Source organism: Petaurus breviceps, unplaced genomic scaffold (genome assembly GCF_028583685.1).
Source record: "Petaurus breviceps papuanus isolate PSGF00001 unplaced genomic scaffold, PetGlider_PUasm1.0 90845, whole genome shotgun sequence".
In the NCBI taxonomy this organism is placed as follows: Eukaryota; Metazoa; Chordata; class Mammalia; order Diprotodontia; family Petauridae; genus Petaurus; species Petaurus breviceps.
The window spans coordinates 3,266,006-3,284,404 of record NW_027187359.1 but is presented as its reverse complement, the minus strand read 5'-3'; the positions used below and the strand labels follow the sequence as shown (position 1 = coordinate 3,284,404).

At 40.6% G+C, this 18,399-nt stretch overlaps 1 protein-coding gene across 3 annotated transcripts in view; it reads right to left on the bottom strand.

The window, feature by feature from the left end:
• The window catches only part of SCARA5 (scavenger receptor class A member 5), a 162,014-nt gene that overhangs the window by 47,053 nt on the left and 96,562 nt on the right, over positions 1 to 18,399 (bottom strand). For all 3 annotated transcript variants that reach the window (XM_069071927.1, XM_069071926.1, XM_069071928.1), the window contains exons 5-7: positions 15,763 to 15,843; positions 13,778 to 13,876; positions 12,437 to 12,493 (exon numbers count right to left, since the gene is read on the bottom strand). In XM_069071927.1, coding sequence (XP_068928028.1) covers positions 12,437 to 12,493; positions 13,778 to 13,876; positions 15,763 to 15,843 — 237 coding nt within the window. The remainder of the gene's footprint in view (positions 1 to 12,436; positions 12,494 to 13,777; positions 13,877 to 15,762; positions 15,844 to 18,399) is intronic.

Below are 18,399 nucleotides of genomic sequence, written 5' to 3'. Positions count from 1 at the left end.
TTTTTCTTGCTTTTCTTTGGCAACATGGCTAATATGGAAATGTGTTTGCATGATTTCACATGTATAATTGATAGCATATTACTTGCCTTCTCCATAAGTGGGGGGAGGGGCTAGAGGGAGGGGAGAATTTGGAACTCAAAAAAAATTTTTAATGAATGCTAATAACAATTTTTTAAAAAAGTAAATGGGGCCTAATAAGATTACAGAGGAAGTCTATTGCACTGTTTTAGACGACTTCATCATGGCACCCAGAGCTTCATCATCCTGTAAGGTTAATAATATCAACTCTGGTACTCAAACCTCATCAGTAGCCCCTACCCCTGGGATCCCTGTGAATAGAGGGTGGAGCAAAGAACTCCTAAAATCTCCATTTAGGGAGGGCTTCCAGGCTGTCTATGTCTTTATTTCCCAACTGACTATTCTTTGGACTTCTTTATTATGTCCCTATACTGAGTACCTTCCCTATACCCTACAGGCCCCTCTTTCAGCTTCTTGAAGAGATTGTAAGCCCCTTCAGGGCAGGAACTATCTTTATATTTTTTTCGTTTTTGTTTCCCCAGTGTTTAGTACATAATTAAGGCCATGTGCCTGACATATAGGAGATGCTTAATAAATGTTTATTGACTGACTGACACAGAATTACAAAGGAAGCCAAATTACATTAAAATATGGTTATCAAAATATTTAGAAAATGAGTTCATAGACTCTAGGTTAAAAACCCCTAGTCTAGCATGATGTATCTCTGATGGAGTCATTCTGGTCTCTATGTGATCACCATTTACTTTTCTTATCTTTTTTTTTTGCTTTATTTTGGAGGGGCAATTCAGGTTAAGTGACTTGCCCAAGGTCACATGGCTAGTTTTTTTGTGTTAAGTGTCTGAGGCCACATTTGAACTCAGGTCCTCCTGACTCCAGGGCCAGTGCTCTATTCACTGCACCACCTAGCCTCCTTGCACCATTTTCTTTTCTACAATTTTACTTAGCAACTCTTTAATAACCCATTCTAAAGTTTTGCTAGGAATCCAAGTTAAGCTCATGGTAATTGTTTTCATCTTGTTTCCTCCATTAGAATATGAGCTCCTTGAGACCAGGGACTATTTTTTGCCTTTCTTTGTTTCCCCATGGCTTAGCACAGTGCCTGGTACATAGAATGTGCTTAACAAATATTTACTGATTGATGGACTCATTGGTCTAGAGTTTGCAGATTATACTCTTGTTCCTTCTTTGAAACTGAGACATTTATCCTTCTCTAATGCCCTGGTTTTCCTTGCTCTTCCACAGATCATTGATGGGGGCTCAACAAACACATCTGCCAGATTAATATCATACAACATCTTGTCACAGTTGTCCTTAGCTTTCCTCACCAGGGTTAGCTCATTCTGAGTTTTAGCACTCAGACGCTATTCAAATGGGATTTTGCAAGCCACCCTTTCGTGACATGCTTTCATCTTTAAAATCTAAGCTGATTGGTGAGTGAGTGAATCCACATGACTGTCTTAGGCAACTCTTCTTTGTTCAGAGTCATATTTAGAAGTGGGGGGGGGGGGACCTCAGAGGTCATTAAGTCCAGCCTCCTCACTGTACAGAGCAGGAATCTGAATGTTGGCATATTTCCCAGAGTCATACAAAAGATAAGTGTCTGACTTACCTTCAAATTCAGGTCTTCCCAATTCCAAGTCTTATACTCTCTCCACTACACCATGCTTGTCTCTTGCATCAGAATTGTTTCCATTGTGTCTTTCAAATGTCATCCTTGAAATGTTACCATCTTCCCTGGGATGGCTTCCCCTATAGAATTTTGGTCCATGCGTTCCTACCTATGTTTCCTCTGAACCCTTTGAAAACTGCTACAAAACAAGGAAAGGGATTGGAGATTCCTGGCAAGTAATTTCTCTCTGTGGATATACATAGATCTCTGCCCCAAGCTTGCTAAGTGGCAACCTGACAGCCTGATCAGGTTAAAACAGTGTGCTCCTGGGGTAGCTAGGTGGTATAGTGGATAGGCCCTGGAGTCAGGAGAACCTGAGTTCAAATTCATCCTCAGACATTTACTAGTTGTGTGACCCTGGGCAAATCACTTAATCCCAATTGCCTCAAAAACAAACAACAACAACAAAAAACAATGCCCCCAGAGTGACTATGTACTGGGAGAATCTGGCATGAAGTGTATGACTTAATATCACACAGAGACTGGAAAATCTCTGTTTAACTGAGGGCTATAGAGTAACATGGAGGAAAACATTCAGTCTTGCCCTCAAGAAATGGAACAATGAAAGCCTTTGTGCCAGAGCATTGGGCTGGGAGTCAGAGGACCTGAGCTAAACTAAGATTGAACTAAATGATCACTAATGCCCTCTCTCATTTTAGTATGTTTTGACTAGCTCAGGCCAGGCCCCATGTTGTTACAAGACCTCATCTCTGTATATGGAGGGCATGTGACTAGTTTCATTGATGTTCTACAAAATCCTTATTTTGAGATTTAGGGATGAGGCAAAAAGGCAGCTAGCTTTAAGTAAGTGGTGCAGTCTAAGGCACGGGCTGCCTGCAGCTCAGTCCAGATCCAAGCCCAGAGAGGATGTAGGTTGCTTAAGGGAGGGAAGGAACAAGCGATCTCTCAAGAATGGCACGTCAGGCCTTGATGTAAGCAACTTTGCCTGCCAGCAAATAGATTCCACCGCCAAGCAAATGTGGACTCACCCTTTTCCCCATTTTGTAGCCCCACCCCATCCCCATGGGGGCCATGTCCAAGTTATAGTCCTGGGTTTCCATCTCTGTTGAGATTTACCACACACTGTGCTCTGTGACCTGGGGCCTTCTGGAGAACCAATGGTACATGTGTTGGCCTGGTTCCAACAAGTGAAACCTTTTCTCTGGGTCTCTAGTGAAATGGGGAAAGTGAGGGTGGGTGGAGAGTTTTTTTGGAGAGGGATCTTCATTCTGTAGCCTATACAAAAATATCCCTCCCTAACACCTCCCTTCCTTAGCCTTGCCCCACTGTGTCTGTCTGTCCATTCTCAACCATAGACTCCGGTGGATGGGATTTTAAGTGTTCTCTGACACTCTTAATTACATCATCAGGTCATAGATTTAGGACTAAAGGATCTTAATGACATCTAAGAGACTTTCCAGATCTAAAGCTATTATCCTAGGAAACTTAAGGTCCAAAAGGTTAAGTGACTTACTTAGAGTCACACAGTTAATAATACCTGGCAAGGTTTGAACCCAGGTCTTTCTGACTTCAAGTTCAGCACTCAATTCACTACAGTAACCTTGGGCACATTGTTTAATGTTTGATGGGCCTCACTTTTCTCTTATATAAAATACAGAATGGATCTGTGATTTTGTACATATTATATTCCTCCCACAGATGACAGTTGTGACCTTTTGACACCTTAGGACATGGCCTTCATGAATTACAGGGACTGAATCATCTCATCACCAGGGAATCATTCTTCTGGTCATGCATTTCTTTGAATTGAGGAAGGCTAATTCTTAGATAGTGGGTATACTACTGGATTGCTGGGCCTGTCCTGGAAGACTCACCTCTTTGGGAGGATCTGACAGAATCTGTGCTCCTTTGGTGCAGCCCTTAAGATCCCAGCATCACCTCTAGGCTCCCAGTGAGAGAAGGACTTCAGTGGTTTCATCAATAAACTGGTCTACAATAGGACTTTTGTTGTCCCCAGATAAGAAAGTGCTTGGACAGCTTGAAGGGGCTCTGGCATGTAAATTCCTCTAATTAAGAACCTGAGGAAGTCTTGTTTGAATGCTTTATCCATTACATGGAAGGATTCCTGGGCTCTCAAAGGTTCTATCAGTGGAATGTGAGCCCCAGGAAGTCCTATCAAAATGGCTTCCTACACAGCCTGTTGACAGACTAAAGTGCCTGTTGTCTGAAGCTTGCTATAACTGTGCTCAAAGAAGCCCTAGGGCCCTCCTCTCCTCATTGGTGAATCCCTCACTGGGACCACCATTTTGGGAAAGACCCCAGTTATTCTTCACCTAACTCTTGCCTTGACCATCAACTCTCCGGCTTCCATCTTCTTTTTGTCAACTGCAGCATTATCCTGGAACAGAGAGCCTTCCTTTATCCCCACCTCGAGGTCCAGCTTGCTTGTATGTGTTGTCTTCTCTCTTGAGAATGTAAGCTCCTTGAGGGAAGGAGCTGTCTTTCTTTCTGCTTGTATTTGTATCTCCAAGGCTTAACACAGTGCTTGGTACATAGCAAGAGCTTAAGAAATGTGCTCTTTCTCTCTCTCTCTTCTATCTATGTCACCAGGAATTTGACTATTGGGTAATCATTTCTGTTTGTTTCTTTTGCATAAACACTCATCTCATGAACACAGTTTCCTCAAGCCATGGAAGAATGACCATTTCCATCAGCAGATGACATAGTACTCACAGTAATATGCCAGAGAGACCCATGATTTCATTAAGGACCCCTTTGGCAGAGTTAGTACAAGGAATAGGTAAGGTAGACAGCTGATTAAGGTGTAATATTTGTAAGAATACAATGAACATCACTTTTAAATAGCACTTTTAAAAATTAATGCATTTCATTATAGCAAAAGAGGCAGAGTAGTATAGTAGAATGAGTAGTGCTGGATATAGACTGAAAAGGACCTGGGTTTGAATCCTGCCTCAGACAAATACTAATCTAGCCTCCCTGGTCAAGTCCCTTAGCTTCTCTGAGCCTGTTTTCTCATCTATAAATTAAGAGATAATAATAACCTTATCCCACAGGGGTATTACAAGGATCAAATGAGATACTTTAGAAAAAGTACTTGGGAAGTTTGGGGGTAGGGAGCCAAGATGGCAGAGTAAAAACAGGACCTCTGCACAGCTCCAGCTCCCACCACCTCCAATACATGTAAAAAATGACTCTAAACAAACTTTAGAGCTACAGAACCCACAAAGTGACAGAGAGAAACAAATCTCCTGCTGAAGGCAGCCCTGGCAGGCTGACAGGAAGGGGCTATCACAGCATGCTGGGATCCGAGCACAGTCCGGTGTGAGCCATGTAGCTTGGGCCTCAGGGCAGCCCCGAACAGCGGCTGCCAGAGCAGACTTCAGGACAGTGAATCACAGCAGCTGTGGTGGTTTCCAGACTTCTCAACCCATAACACCAAAAAGAAAGTAAAAGGTCAGTCGGGAACTCTGTTGGAACTGGGTGGAGAAGAGCGTGGTCCGGCCCCTGCCCCTGGGACAAGAAGTGGCGGAGGTGCAGCAGCAACTGCTTGGCTGCCTCCAGAACTCCTGGCCTGCATATCATAGGAGGACCAAGAAACCATTCAGAGGATAATCACTCTTGCTTTGACCTACTTGGATCTGGATCACAGTCTTGGTGAGTGGTCCTGGGGTGTGTGGACAGTGTGCCAAAGCCTGTGGGGGCTGCAGAGAGGGCGTCCACCTAATAGCTCCAGCAGCTGCAAAACCCCCAGAGATTTGGGACATAGCTCTCTGCAATCTGGAAGCAGAGTTCTACTGTGGCAAAGGACTCGAAAGTCAAGTAATTAGCTGGCAAAATGAGCAAGCAGAGGAAGCACAAACAAATGATGGAATCCTTTATTGGGGACAAAAAGGATCAAAGCATGGAATGGGAGGAAGACAACAAAGTCAGAACTCCTGCATCAAAAGCTTCCAAGAAAAATATGAACTGGTTATAGGCCATGGAAGAACTCAAGAAGGATTTTAAAAATCAAATAAGAGAAGTGGAGGAAAAGTTGGGAAAAGAAATGAGAATGATGCAAGAAAATCATGAAAATTGAATCAACAGCCTGCTAAAGGAGACCCCAAAAATACTGAAGAAAATAACACCTTAAAAAAATAGACTAACCCAAATGGCAAAAGAGGCCCAAAAAGCCAATGAAGAGAAGAATGCCTAAAAATGCCAACTTTGCCAGATGGAAAAGGAATTACAAAAGCTCACTGAAGAGAATAATTCCTTCAAAATTAGAATAGAGCAAATGGAAGCTAATGACTTTATGAGAAATCAAGATACTATTAAACAGATCTAAACAAATGAAAAAATAGAAGGGAATGTGAAATATCATTAGAAAAACCACTGACCTGGAAAACAGATCCAGGAAAAAAAATTTAAAAATTATTGGACTACCTGAAAGCCATAATGAACAAAAGATCCTAGACACCATCTTTCAAGAAATTCTCAAGGAAAATTGCCCTGATATTCTAGAACCAGAGGGCAAAATGGAAATTGAAAGAATTCCACCAATCACCTCTTGAAAAAGATCCCAAAAAGAAAACTCCTAGGAATATAATAGCCAAATTCCAGAGTTCCCAGGTCAAGGAGAAAATACTGTAAACAGTCAGGAAGAAACAATTTGAGTATTGTGGAAACACAATAGGAATAACACAAGACCTAGCAGCTTCTACATTAAGAGATTGAAGGGCTTGGAATATGATATTCCAGAGGTCAAAGGAGCTAGGATTAAAACCAAGAATCACCTACCCAGCAAAACTGAATATAATGTTTCAGGGGAAAATATGGTTATTCAATGAAATAGAGGATTTTCAAGCATTCTTTTTTTTTTTTTAAAGCAATCAGGGTTAAGTAACTTGCTCAAGATTACACGGCCAGTTATTCTGGGTGTGGTGCTGAGTATCTGAGCCCGGATTTGATCCAGGTCATCCCAATACTGGAGCCGGTGCTCTTACTTGCGGAGCCACCTGGCTGCCCCTTTTCAAGCATTCTTGATGAAAAAACCAGAGCTGAACAAAAAATTTGACTTTCAAATACAAGAAGAAGCAAGAGAAGCATGCGAAGGTAAACAGGAAAAAGAAATCATAAAGAACTTATTAAAGTTGAAAGTATTTTCATTACTACATGGAAAAATGATAATTGTAAGTCATAAGGCTTTTCTCAGGATGAGGATAGTTGAAGGGAATATATATATATACATGTATATGTATGTATAGGAGGGTATATGTGTATATATATATGTGGGTGTGTGCATATATATGTATGTACATACATGTATCTATGTATACATAGACAGTGGCCACAGGATGAGTTGAATATGGAGGGATTATATCTAAAAAAATAAAATTAAGAGGTAAGAGAAAAATACAATGGGAGAAGGATAAAGGGAGAGATATATTAGGATAAATTATCTCATATAAAAGAGGTAAGAGAAAACTGTTACAATGGAGGGGAAGAGCAGGAAGGTGAAAGGGAATGGGACAACCTTATTTTCATTGATTTTGACTTAAGGAGGGAATAACATACACACTCAGTTGGGTATCTTACAGGAAAATAGGGAGGAAGGGGATAAGAGGGGGGATGATAGAAAGGAGGGCAGATTGGGGGAGAGGGTAGTTAGAAGCAAACATTTTTGAAAAGGGACAGGGTCAAAGGAGAAAATAGAATAAGTGGGGAGTGGGATAGGAGGGAGGGAAATATAGTTAGTCTTCCACAATATGACTACTATGGAAATCTTTTGCATAACTACACGTGTACAACTTATAGTATATTGCTTATCTTCCCAGTGGGGGTGGGTGAGGAGGCAAGAAGGGAAAGAATTCTGGAAGTCAAAATTTTAAAAACAAATGTTAAAAAAAATGGCTTTTTACATGCAACTGGGAAATAAGATATACAGGCACTGGGGTATAGAAATCCATCTTGCCCTACTAGAAAGTTGGGGGGAGGGTAATGGAGGAGGATATAAGAGAGAACAGATTGGGGGAAGGGATATTCAGTAGGCTCGCTGTTTTGGGATGGGGGGTAGGGGAAAGACAGAGAGAAAAAATTGCAACTCAAAATCTGGTGGAAATGAATGTTGAAAACTAAAAATAAATTGGAAAAAAAGGAAAAGATTCTTGGTAAACTTTGAATCCTATAGAAATTTGTTGCTTTTGTTGTTCAGTTGTTTTCAGTTGTGTCTGACTCTTCGTGACTGTATTTGGGATTTCCTTGGCAAAGTTAGAGTGGCTTGCCATTTCCTTATCTAGCTCATTTTATAGATGAGGAAACTGAGGCAGACAGGATGAAGTGATTTGTTCAAGTTCACACAGCTAGTAAGTGTCCAGTTTTGAACTCAGGAAGATGAGTCTTCCTGACTCCAGGTCCAGCACTCTATTGTATCACTTAGCTGCCCCCATGGAAATGTTAGATATAATATAACATATGCAATATAATATAATCATTATGTTACTAAAATAATATCTGAGGGAGGGAGGAAAGAAGGAAGAAAGGAAAGCAGGAAGGAAGGAGAGAAGGAACGAAGAAAGGAAAGAAGGAATGAGAGAGGGAGGGAGGGGAAAAAAGAGGGAAGGAAGGAGGGATGGATTATTAACCCTAGCTCTGATACTTACAAGCTGTTTAACCTTAGGTAAGTCATTTAACCTTTCTATGAGCCTCAATTTCCTAATCTGTAAAATGGGGATAATAATAAATACAACATCTACACATCACAGGGTTGTTATGAAAAAAATACTTGGTAAATGTTAAAAGTACTATATAAATGCAAACTGTTACCATTATTATCATAGAAAATTCTCCTCTTTATGGTACATAGGGATATATATGTATGCATATACATATATATGCCATATTTATATGTATACATATATATGCCATATTTGTATGTATACATATATATGTGTGTGTATTTGTAGTCAGTCAAATCACATATGTTAGAGTAAAAACCCAAAGCCACAGGGTGGGGGTGTGTATGTATGTGTATGTGTGTGTTTTTTCAAGCTTTCTGCAGGGCACATAAACAGTTTATCCTGGCTCTATCTTGTACAAATAACTTCTACCATCTTCTTTTTAAAGATCTCTGTGCTTTCTTCCTCCATTGCTTCTCCCCCAGTGATTTATGTACTTCATAAAACTAAAGGTCACCACTCTCTAAGGCTACCTTGGCCATATCCCATTAAAAGATGTACCAATAGATAGAGTACGAGCAAACAGGATCACAAAAAAAACTCAAAAAAACAAAAGACAAAAAACAACCCAGAATATAGTTTTCAACCAGAATGGGTGTGACTTGGACTCATCAGAGAGATCACAAATAATCCCCAGGCTCTGTTTGTTTCTTCTCAAGAAAATGTTTTTGTCTCTAAGGTAAGAGGCCAAACTACCACTTTGTCTGGGTCGCTCCCAATGAAGTCCCAGGCAGTCACAGAAAGGGAATTGTACATAGTTTCAGGGAAACTGTGAAGTACTTGGCTTGGCTTTGTGAATAATGATAAACTTTTGATTAGTTAGATCACTCAGTCATGTGTGATAGCTTGCCTCTAGCCTGGAGTACTGGGCACCTTTCCTGAGAGAAGGTGCCCTCCAAATGTCTGGATCCTCAAACTAGGGTAAAGGTTTCAATAAAGGGAAAATATATATTATTGATTGCAACACTACCCCTCAGTCACTATGGTAGTCCTGCTCATTCTGAAGAGTATAGAGAAATAAGAAGGGAGAAAACCCCGTTCTTTCATTTTCTCTGGCCTATAATACCACCTATTTATGGGATCCTCTCCTTTTCCTCTCCTATTTCTTTAGTGGATCATTAGAAATAACATTTGAAGACCAAGGTTCTTAATCTGGGGGCCATGCACTTGTTCAAAAAACAACAACACATCTTGATATCTGTTTTTAAATGTAATTGGGTTCCTTTGTAAACTCGTGTAGTTTTATTTCATGTATGTAAAAACAGTAGTGGGGCCAGACATGGTGGTACATGCCAATAGTACCTGTGCCTGGGGAGGCTGAAGCTGGTGGATTGCTTGAGCTCAGGAGTTTTGAGTTGCAGTAGGACTAAGTCTGACACCAATATGGCAAGCCTCTGGGAACAGAAGGCCACCAGGCTGCCTAATGCAGAACAAAACAACAAAATGGAGTAGGTAAAAGCTTCTGGGCCAATGAATATTGGGATTAGGTCTGTGAGTGGTTATTGTACTTCTAGCCTGGGTGATATAGGGAGAGTCAGAAACAAAACAAAATAACAGCAAGAAAATGTTACTCTGAGGAGTCCATAAGCTCCATCAGACTGTTAAAGAGTCTTTAACACCAAAAAAGTCAAGAACCCCTGCTTTGAGGCAATCACAGCAACTGCAAGACTCAAATGGGATTGGAATATGTAAAGTGCTTTGTGGTTGTTGTTCAATTGTGTCCAGTCCTTCATGACCCCATGGACAGCACGATCTATGGGGTTTTCTTGGAAAAGATACTGGAGCCGTTTATGATTTCCTTCTCCAGCTCATTTTACAGATAAGGAAACTGAGGCAAACAGTGTTAAGTGACTTGCCCAGAGGCATACAGCTAGTAAATATTTGAGGTTGTATTTGAACTCATGTCTTCCTGATTCCAGGCCACTGAACCACCTAGCTATCTCTAAAGTGCTTTTCAAATATTAAAGTACAAACCCTAAATACTAATCATCATCATTGCTATCATCACCATCATCATTATAGAGAACAAAACCTAATGATTTAATGACCTGGTTCAAACCAATGTGTCCTCATTGGTTGTCTGTGCCTGAGCCCTACCAAAAGAACTTAGAATGCTTTCCTAAATGGGGCCTGTGCCTAAGTTCTCTGTGTAGATGGGGTGGCCACACTCTGAATTCTGACTCTCAGCTTCTCTGACCCAGAGGAACAGAAACAGTTTGTGTCTTAGATATAGAGGCAGCATGATGGAAACCAGCAAATGACCTCTGCTGATTATAATAATGAGGAGGAAGCTTGGCTTAGATGTTTTCTCTCTATATCCTGGCAAGTTACTAATCTCCCTGGGTCTCAGTGTTCTCTTCATTAAAATGAGGCAGCTGAATTAGATGATTTCTAACATCTCTTCCGACTCCAGAGTTATGATCAAATTTAACAGCCTATAGAAAGAGCATTGGATTTGTAGCCCAGGGTGCTGGGTTCAAGTCCCAGTTCTAATACTACCTGTGTGGCTTTGAGCAAATTATTTTACATCTCTTAAGAGTCCTCAGTTTTGGGGGGACTTGATGCCCTCTGAGGTCCTTTCTAACTCTGATGATCTCAGACAGCCCATAGCTGATTCTTTTTTTTTTTGGATGGAGGAAGGCAAGGCAATTGGGGTTAAGTGACTTGCCCAAGATCACACAGCTAGCAAGTGTGTCAAGTATATGAGGCCAGATTTGAATTCAGGTCCTCCTGACTCCAGGGCAGGTGTTCTATTCACTATGCCACCTACCTGCCCCCCCCCCCAGCTGATTCTTGAAAAATCCCAAGATACTGAAGCATAGTAAGACAATTTGGGATTCTTGTATATTTTTTCTCCCATATGGTTCCCATGACCTTAGTTGATGATAAAGCAAGAAACCTACCAGCCTCTCTAAGGTTCAAGGATCATTGATATTCAGGCCTACATAGAGAGATGGAGGGAGACAAGGGAGAGGAGAAAGGTAGGGGTCTAGTAAAAATCTTAAGAAGAAGTTGCTAAGACAGAATGATTTCACCACAGCAAGTGTACAGAATTTTAGATAGTGCTTCTGTTGAGGCAGGGGAGTGGGAAGGAGAGAGGGGAATAGACCTACTATGTCAGTGGTAGAGGAGGTTCTCCATTTGGAAATTCCTAATGCAGACTGGCACCTGCTTTGCAACTTTTATATCCTGAGACCATTGCCTGGGGGTTTTTGTTGATGTTCAGTCATTTTCAGTCATGACCCCATTTGGAGTTTTCTTGGCAAAGATACTGAAATGATTTGCCATTTTCTTCTCCAGCTCATTTTACAGATGAAGAAACTGAGACAAGTTTAAGTGATTTGCCCAGGGTCACACAGCTAATAAGTGTCTGAAGCCACATTTGAACTCAAGATCAGGAGTCTTCTTGACTCTAGGCCCAGTGCTCTATCCACTGTGCCACTTAGTCACTGAGAAGTTAAATTATCTGTGCAGGGTCATGCAGCCAGCACGTGTAAGTGGTAAGATTCAAACCCAGGTGTTCCTAAATCTGAGGCCCGCTTTCTATACAGTCTACCTCTGTGGGCCTCATCTACCAAATGAAAGTGTAACAGGTTATCTTTAAACTCTGTTCTAGTTCTGATAGTATATAAATATCTGTAAGGATGATTGTGAGTTAGTCGGGAGACTCAGGTACTAATCCAGGCTCTACCATTTAACTAGCTGTATGAATTTAGACAGGTCATTGCCCTTTTCTAAACTTTAGTTTTTCTCATCTATAAAATAGTAGAAAGGAGGTAACCTGGATCAGATCAATTCCATGGTCCCTTCCAGAGCTAACATTCAGTGGTGCTATGTTCCTAAGTCACTGAGAACATTCTGTCCCTTATCTGAACACTTGTGGAATAAGGTTACCCTAACTTGTGGCAGCAGAGGGGAGAGAGCATTTCTTAGGACCTCTTCAGTCTTCACATTTTCAGATACATAATCATTATAGGAGTTTCCAAAATGTTAATTCACCCACAGACAATACAATTAATACACCCCTTACCTGTGTCACCAGCCCGATCTCCTTTTTCTCCTTTCTCTCCTCTTGGACCCCTTTCCCCTAAAATAAAAGGAAAAACAAATTGGTAAGCCAAATAGGACGCAACCCAAGAATGAAGTGTTACTGACAAAAGGCAGATTCCTCTGTCCAATGGGAAAACACCTCCGGCTGAAGTTAACAGGTAAGCAGAGGATGTGGACATTTAGGAAGGGATTTAAGTACAGCTCTACCTGAAATTATGGTAGAACTCAACATTCCTAAAAACAAAAACAACACCCTCTCCCCAACACACACATGTAAGAAGTGCTAGAGTATTGTTACCTTTGACTCTCTCCTGCTTGAGTCATTAGGAAAATTAAAGTATGTTTGTCTCAAGCTATTCACTGGGATGGATGGGACTGGTAAGTGGGATAGACTAAGGTGGGGTGGGAAGAAGAATAGTAAGGAGGTAGAAGAGAAGGATTCAGAGAGTTTTCTCATCCTACATGGGGGAGAGGGGATAGAAAAATGAGACTTGACCTTGCTTTGCCTGAAATTTGATGGATCAGCTGTTAAGTGCTACAGAGCCAGGAGCTCTGTGAGCACCAATTAAGATAGGAATTATAAAGAAAGAAGATCTCTGTCAAAGGAGCCCTCAGACCTGGGGCTGTGATTCTGGGGGTCTGCCATATGCATTATTAGGACTAATTGTTGTGGTTCAAGGATTTCTATTTTTTTCCTTGCCTTTGATATGTGTGTCAGTATGTGTATATATGTGTGTACATATATATGTATGTACATATATATACACACGTATGTACATATATATACACATATATATGAATACAATGCATAAATTTGCATAGGTTTTCTGCCTGGGAGCTCTGAACCAAAAAACCCCAGAAAATCCAGTAAAATGTACCCAGGCCATTTATGTTGTGAGAATCTCTTACCCAAGGGTCAAAGAGGGGTTTTAAAAATATGCAAATGGAGGCTAAAAGATGGGACATACTGTTATATGTGAAGATAGGGGCGAAATATGCAGAACTATTAATGGGCAAGTTTATCTGCAAAGTAAGATTCCAGTAGAACATAAGCTCTTGAGGGCAGGAACTGTTTTTCACTTATACTTTCTACTTCCAGTACCTTGCATAACTTAATCAATTCTTGTTGGAATGGATCAGATATGAAGAGAAAAAAAAAGGATATTGACAAATTTTAAGAACATAAACTACTGGAGAAAGGCCAAGGTGTGGTTTCTCCAGACTGAGAACAAGGGGTTGATGTTGTATTTTGTGTGTGTGTTGGTGCTGAGCACAAGCAGAGACCCTGGGGAACCACAATCTTTATGAGAATTATTAGTACCTTTGAATCCACGCATTCCCATGGGTCCTGGGGCTCCCAATGCCCCATCATCTCCTTTCAGACCGGGCAGCCCAGGAGAACCTCTCTCACCTGTAAGACCTAGAGGAAGCAGAAGAGACATTTAAATGGGAGTGGGAGTGGGCGTGGGAGTATTACCACCACTTCCTCATTGTTCTAGATCAATTCCTTTGGAGATGTTGCAAAATAAGAAATCATCTCACTTTGTCCATTCTCATGAACATTGGGTAATGGCCCATTCCTCCTCCAAACCACTTTTGTCCATCTCTTTGTTAGGGCCTTCACTAGGGACATAGCAGCGCAGATCCCAGAGGTGAAAGGGAGCTCAGTGGCCATCTAGCCCCACCGAACCTGATCAGGAGTTACCCTATTGACTTCTAAGGGTATCCAATGAGGAGACAGCCCATTCCATTTTTGGATAGCACTATTAGGAGGTTTGTTGTTGTTGTTTTTTACCTTATTTTAAACCTAAATTTGCTTCTTTACAATTTCTGGCTGATGTTCCTGGTTCTTTCCTCTTGGCTGAAGCAAACCTGGACTCTTCTCTGTTCCATGTGCCATTCCTTCAGACATCCAAAGCCCCCTCATCTCTTTATTTCCCACCCACCTGCCCTCTTTTGGCCTTCTCCATCATATCCCACCCCTCTTGCTGGGTACCTTCTAATACTTCCCCCTTTAGCTCCTTTTGTGTGTTGTCTTCCTCTATTAGACAGTAATCTCCTTGAGGGCAGGGACTGTCTTTCTTTTTCATATTTATATCCCCAGATATAAGCGGAGTGCCTGGCACAAAGTACACTTAATAAATGTTTATCGAATGAAGGACTAAAATGAGAGATAATAATAATATCTCATAAGGTTATTATAAGGACTAAATGAAATAACATCTAAAGCATTGTGCAAACCTTAAAGTGCTATATGAATGATAGCTGTTATTGCTATTCATTTATCAAAAAAATAACAGAACCTTCACTTAGGGCAAGCTGCTATCTATAAAATGCAAATAGTAACAGCACCTACTTCATGGGGTTGTTGTGAAGATCAAATAAGATAATATATGTAAAAATGCTTCATAAACCTTAAAGTCTTCTATAAAGTTTAATTATTATTAATCATTCATTACTTCCTATATGGTTTCGGTTCTCTTCTAGATTTTGTATTTTAATCTTTCGGTCCTACCCTTCCCAAGGTTGGTCAATTATCATATTTTTAAGTGACACCTTTTGTTTTTACATCCCATTGCTTTCTGGATGGCAGCTGGACAAAGCACCAGACCTGGACTCAGGAAAACCTGAGTTCAAATCCATCCTCAAACTCCTATTAGTTGTGTGACATTGGCAAGTCACAGCTTTTGTCTGCCTCAGCTTGCAAATAGCACCTCTCTCCCAGGGTTGTGATGGGGGAAAAAGGGGATAATATTTGTAAAGCACTTTGCAAACCTAAAGGCTAGCTATTATGATGTTTCTTCTATAGGAAAAAGCATTTATTATGTACCTACTATGGCCCATAAATTGTCCTAAGCACTGGGAATGCAGATACCTATATATGTACATGTTGGCTTTCCCATTAGAATGTAAACTCCTTGAAGGTAGGTATTGTTTTGTTTTTGTCTTTGTATCCAGTGTCTGGTTCATAGTAGATGTTTAATAAATGCTAGTTGATTTATTTGAAGGGGATCCCTTAACCTGTAAAATGCCTAGCATCATCTACCTATCAGATTCTGAATATTTTTCAGGAAAAAAAGCATTCAATTAAATCTACCTTTGGAAGATATCTTATTGTCCTCTTAAGGGGGCAGGCAATTCCTGGCTATGCTGGCAGAACATGGTGTCTTGGAAAGTCCATTAATCATGCTATTTAAGATAAAACTAGAAAAATTAAAAAATGAGTTATCACAGGGTCTCTCTAGGGAGCATGTGACCTCCAGGGACTCAGGGATCAGCTGTGTTGCCTCAGCAGCATCTCCTTACCTCTTGGTCCAGGCAAACCAGGAGCACCAGGTGTTCCTCCTCTTCCTTCATTCCCTGGATCACCTTTGGGTCCCGGGGGCCCTAAAATGTAGAAATAGCACCATCGTTAGAGGCTGCTTTCCAGAATGCAGTCTCCAATGGACAAATGAGAATTTGGTTCTCAAATGAATCTTGAAAAGAAAAAGCTCAAGTATATCGAGAGAATCAATTTTAAAAAGGTGAAAAAAGGTGATCTACCCCAGCGCTTCTTAAACTGTGGATCTTGATCCCATCTGGGGTCGAGTAACTGAATGTGGGGGTTGAGAAAAATTTGGCAAAAGTCAAAGGTTTCTGAATGTATAATGACCCCAAATTAATTCAAAATCAAACACATGATGAATCCGAGGTGTTTCTGGCAGCATTTGCCCCTGTTGCATTAAGTGACTTCATTGCAGCCTTAGTTCTGAACACAGCATTGATGATTATAAAATCAAAATATTGACCAACTCTGAAAAATGTTGAAGATCCTGTCCATCGACTATTCTGCCAAGATTTAATTCTTTATGTAAAAATAAATGTTTTTCATAACTGCACATGTATAACCTATATCTGATTGCTTACCATTCTGAGGAAGGAGGGAGATATAGAATTTGGAACTAAAAACTTTAAATAAAAATGTTTTAAAAATTGGAAAAGAAATAAAGGCAACTCTATAGGTGGAAAGGAAAGGAGAAAGGAAAGTAGAGAGGAGAAGAGAGGAGCCTCTGTACTCTGGCCTGCTTTCAATCCCTTCAGGACAGCATCACTTGATATACAGGCAGGAAGTGAAGGCATTGACAGGGAAAGAACACTTCTTTTTGACCAAAAAGAATTCAAAGGAAAGGTCTGAGGCCTTTTAAAACAGAAACAGATTGAATTACTTTAATCCTGGGAAGGGTGTGAGCTATATAACAAACTGTGAGAAAGAAAGGGCAACTCTGCTCACACTCTATTTATCTGAGTGGGAGTGTTGTCCATTCCCAGAAAAGAGGGAGTGAGCATAGCAGAAGTGATGTGAGAGCTGGACAGCTTCCCAGCTCTTCCTAGATAGGTTCATGACAATATGCCTTCATTAACTTGTTTAAAATATTGTAAATTCCAAGTGCGTAATTACCAAAGTTGTATTTTGTCTTGTTTTCATTTTTAATCTATAACTTTGGGCTCACCACGCCTCCACTCCCTTTTGCTAGGTAGATTGATTTAGTGATTTAGAGAGAGGGGTTTGACTTCACAAAAGACATGAATTTAAATCCTGCCTCAGATACTTACCAGCTATGTGACCCTAGACAGGTTATTTAACCTTTGAGGGTCTCTCTTTCATCTGACAGAAGATAGTGTTAATAATAGCACCTACTTCACAAGGTTATTGTAATGATCAAAGGAGTTAAAGTATCTTTCAAACCTTAAAGCTCTATATGTGTCACCTCTAAACAGAGAGGCAATATGGGAGACCTGGATTCAAGTCTTTCCTTAGATACTTACTAGCCATGTAACCTGATCAAGTCACTTAACCTCTGCCAGCCTCAGTTTCCTTAGTTGTAAAATCAGGATAATAATAGCACCTCCCTCCCAAGGTCGTTGAGGATTCAATGAGATAATATTTGACAAGTGCTTAGCACAGTGCCAGATACATGGAAGGCACTTATTAAATGCTTTTTCTTTCCTTATTTGCTATGTATTTTGTATACTCCTAGATATATGCATGTTGTCTCTTCTGTTAAGATGTAAGTTTCTCGAGATAGGATCTATTTCATTTTTGTCATTGTATCCCCTGATCAGCAGGTGTTCAGTCATTTTTCAGTCGTGTCTGACTCTTCTCCAGCTCATTTTACAGATGAGGAAATAGAGGTAAATAGGGTTAAGTGACTTGCTCAGGGTCATACAGCTAGTAAGTGTCTGAGGCTAGATTTGAACTTATGAAGATGAGTCTTCCTGAGTCTAAGCCTGGTGCTCTGTCCACTGCACCACCTAACTGTACCATGTCTAGCACACAGTAGATACTTAATAAATGATTGATTAAAAAATTAAAAGATTTTTAAAAATAATTTGTGACAAGGAAAGGACATAGTAAAAATAAAGATGATATACAAAGCAAAAGCAGCAATAAAAAGAAACAAGACAAAGAAAGAAAGGAAGGGAAGAAAAAGGAGTAAGAAATTCAGAGTAACTGAGAATCAAATACAAAAAACAAATCACTGGCATAAAAAAATTACAGGAAAACCCTGGTGCTGGCCCCTTTCTTGCCTGGGGTCATCTCTTTATGATGCCTTTGGCCTCATGGGACCTGAAGGAGAGAACATGGGCAACATCCATTGATGCAATCCTTCCCCATGTTTAGAAAAATAGCTCCAAGTACTTATTCTGTTAGTGCTGGATGCTGGAAGGGGAGAAAGAACATAGGGGTAGGGAAGATCAAAGGCAGGAGAATCCTAGTTTCATTATTTTTTTTTTCAGCTAAAGCAGAACTAGGGAGCTATTGCCTTCTTTTGGCCTTACCTACTGAAGAAATATTTAGTCGGGGAGGGGGGAGAAGTGAGGGGGAAAAGAGAGAGAAAGAGAGAGAGAGAGAGAGAGAGAGAGAGAGAGAGAGAGAGAGAGAGAGAGAGAGAGAGAGAGAGA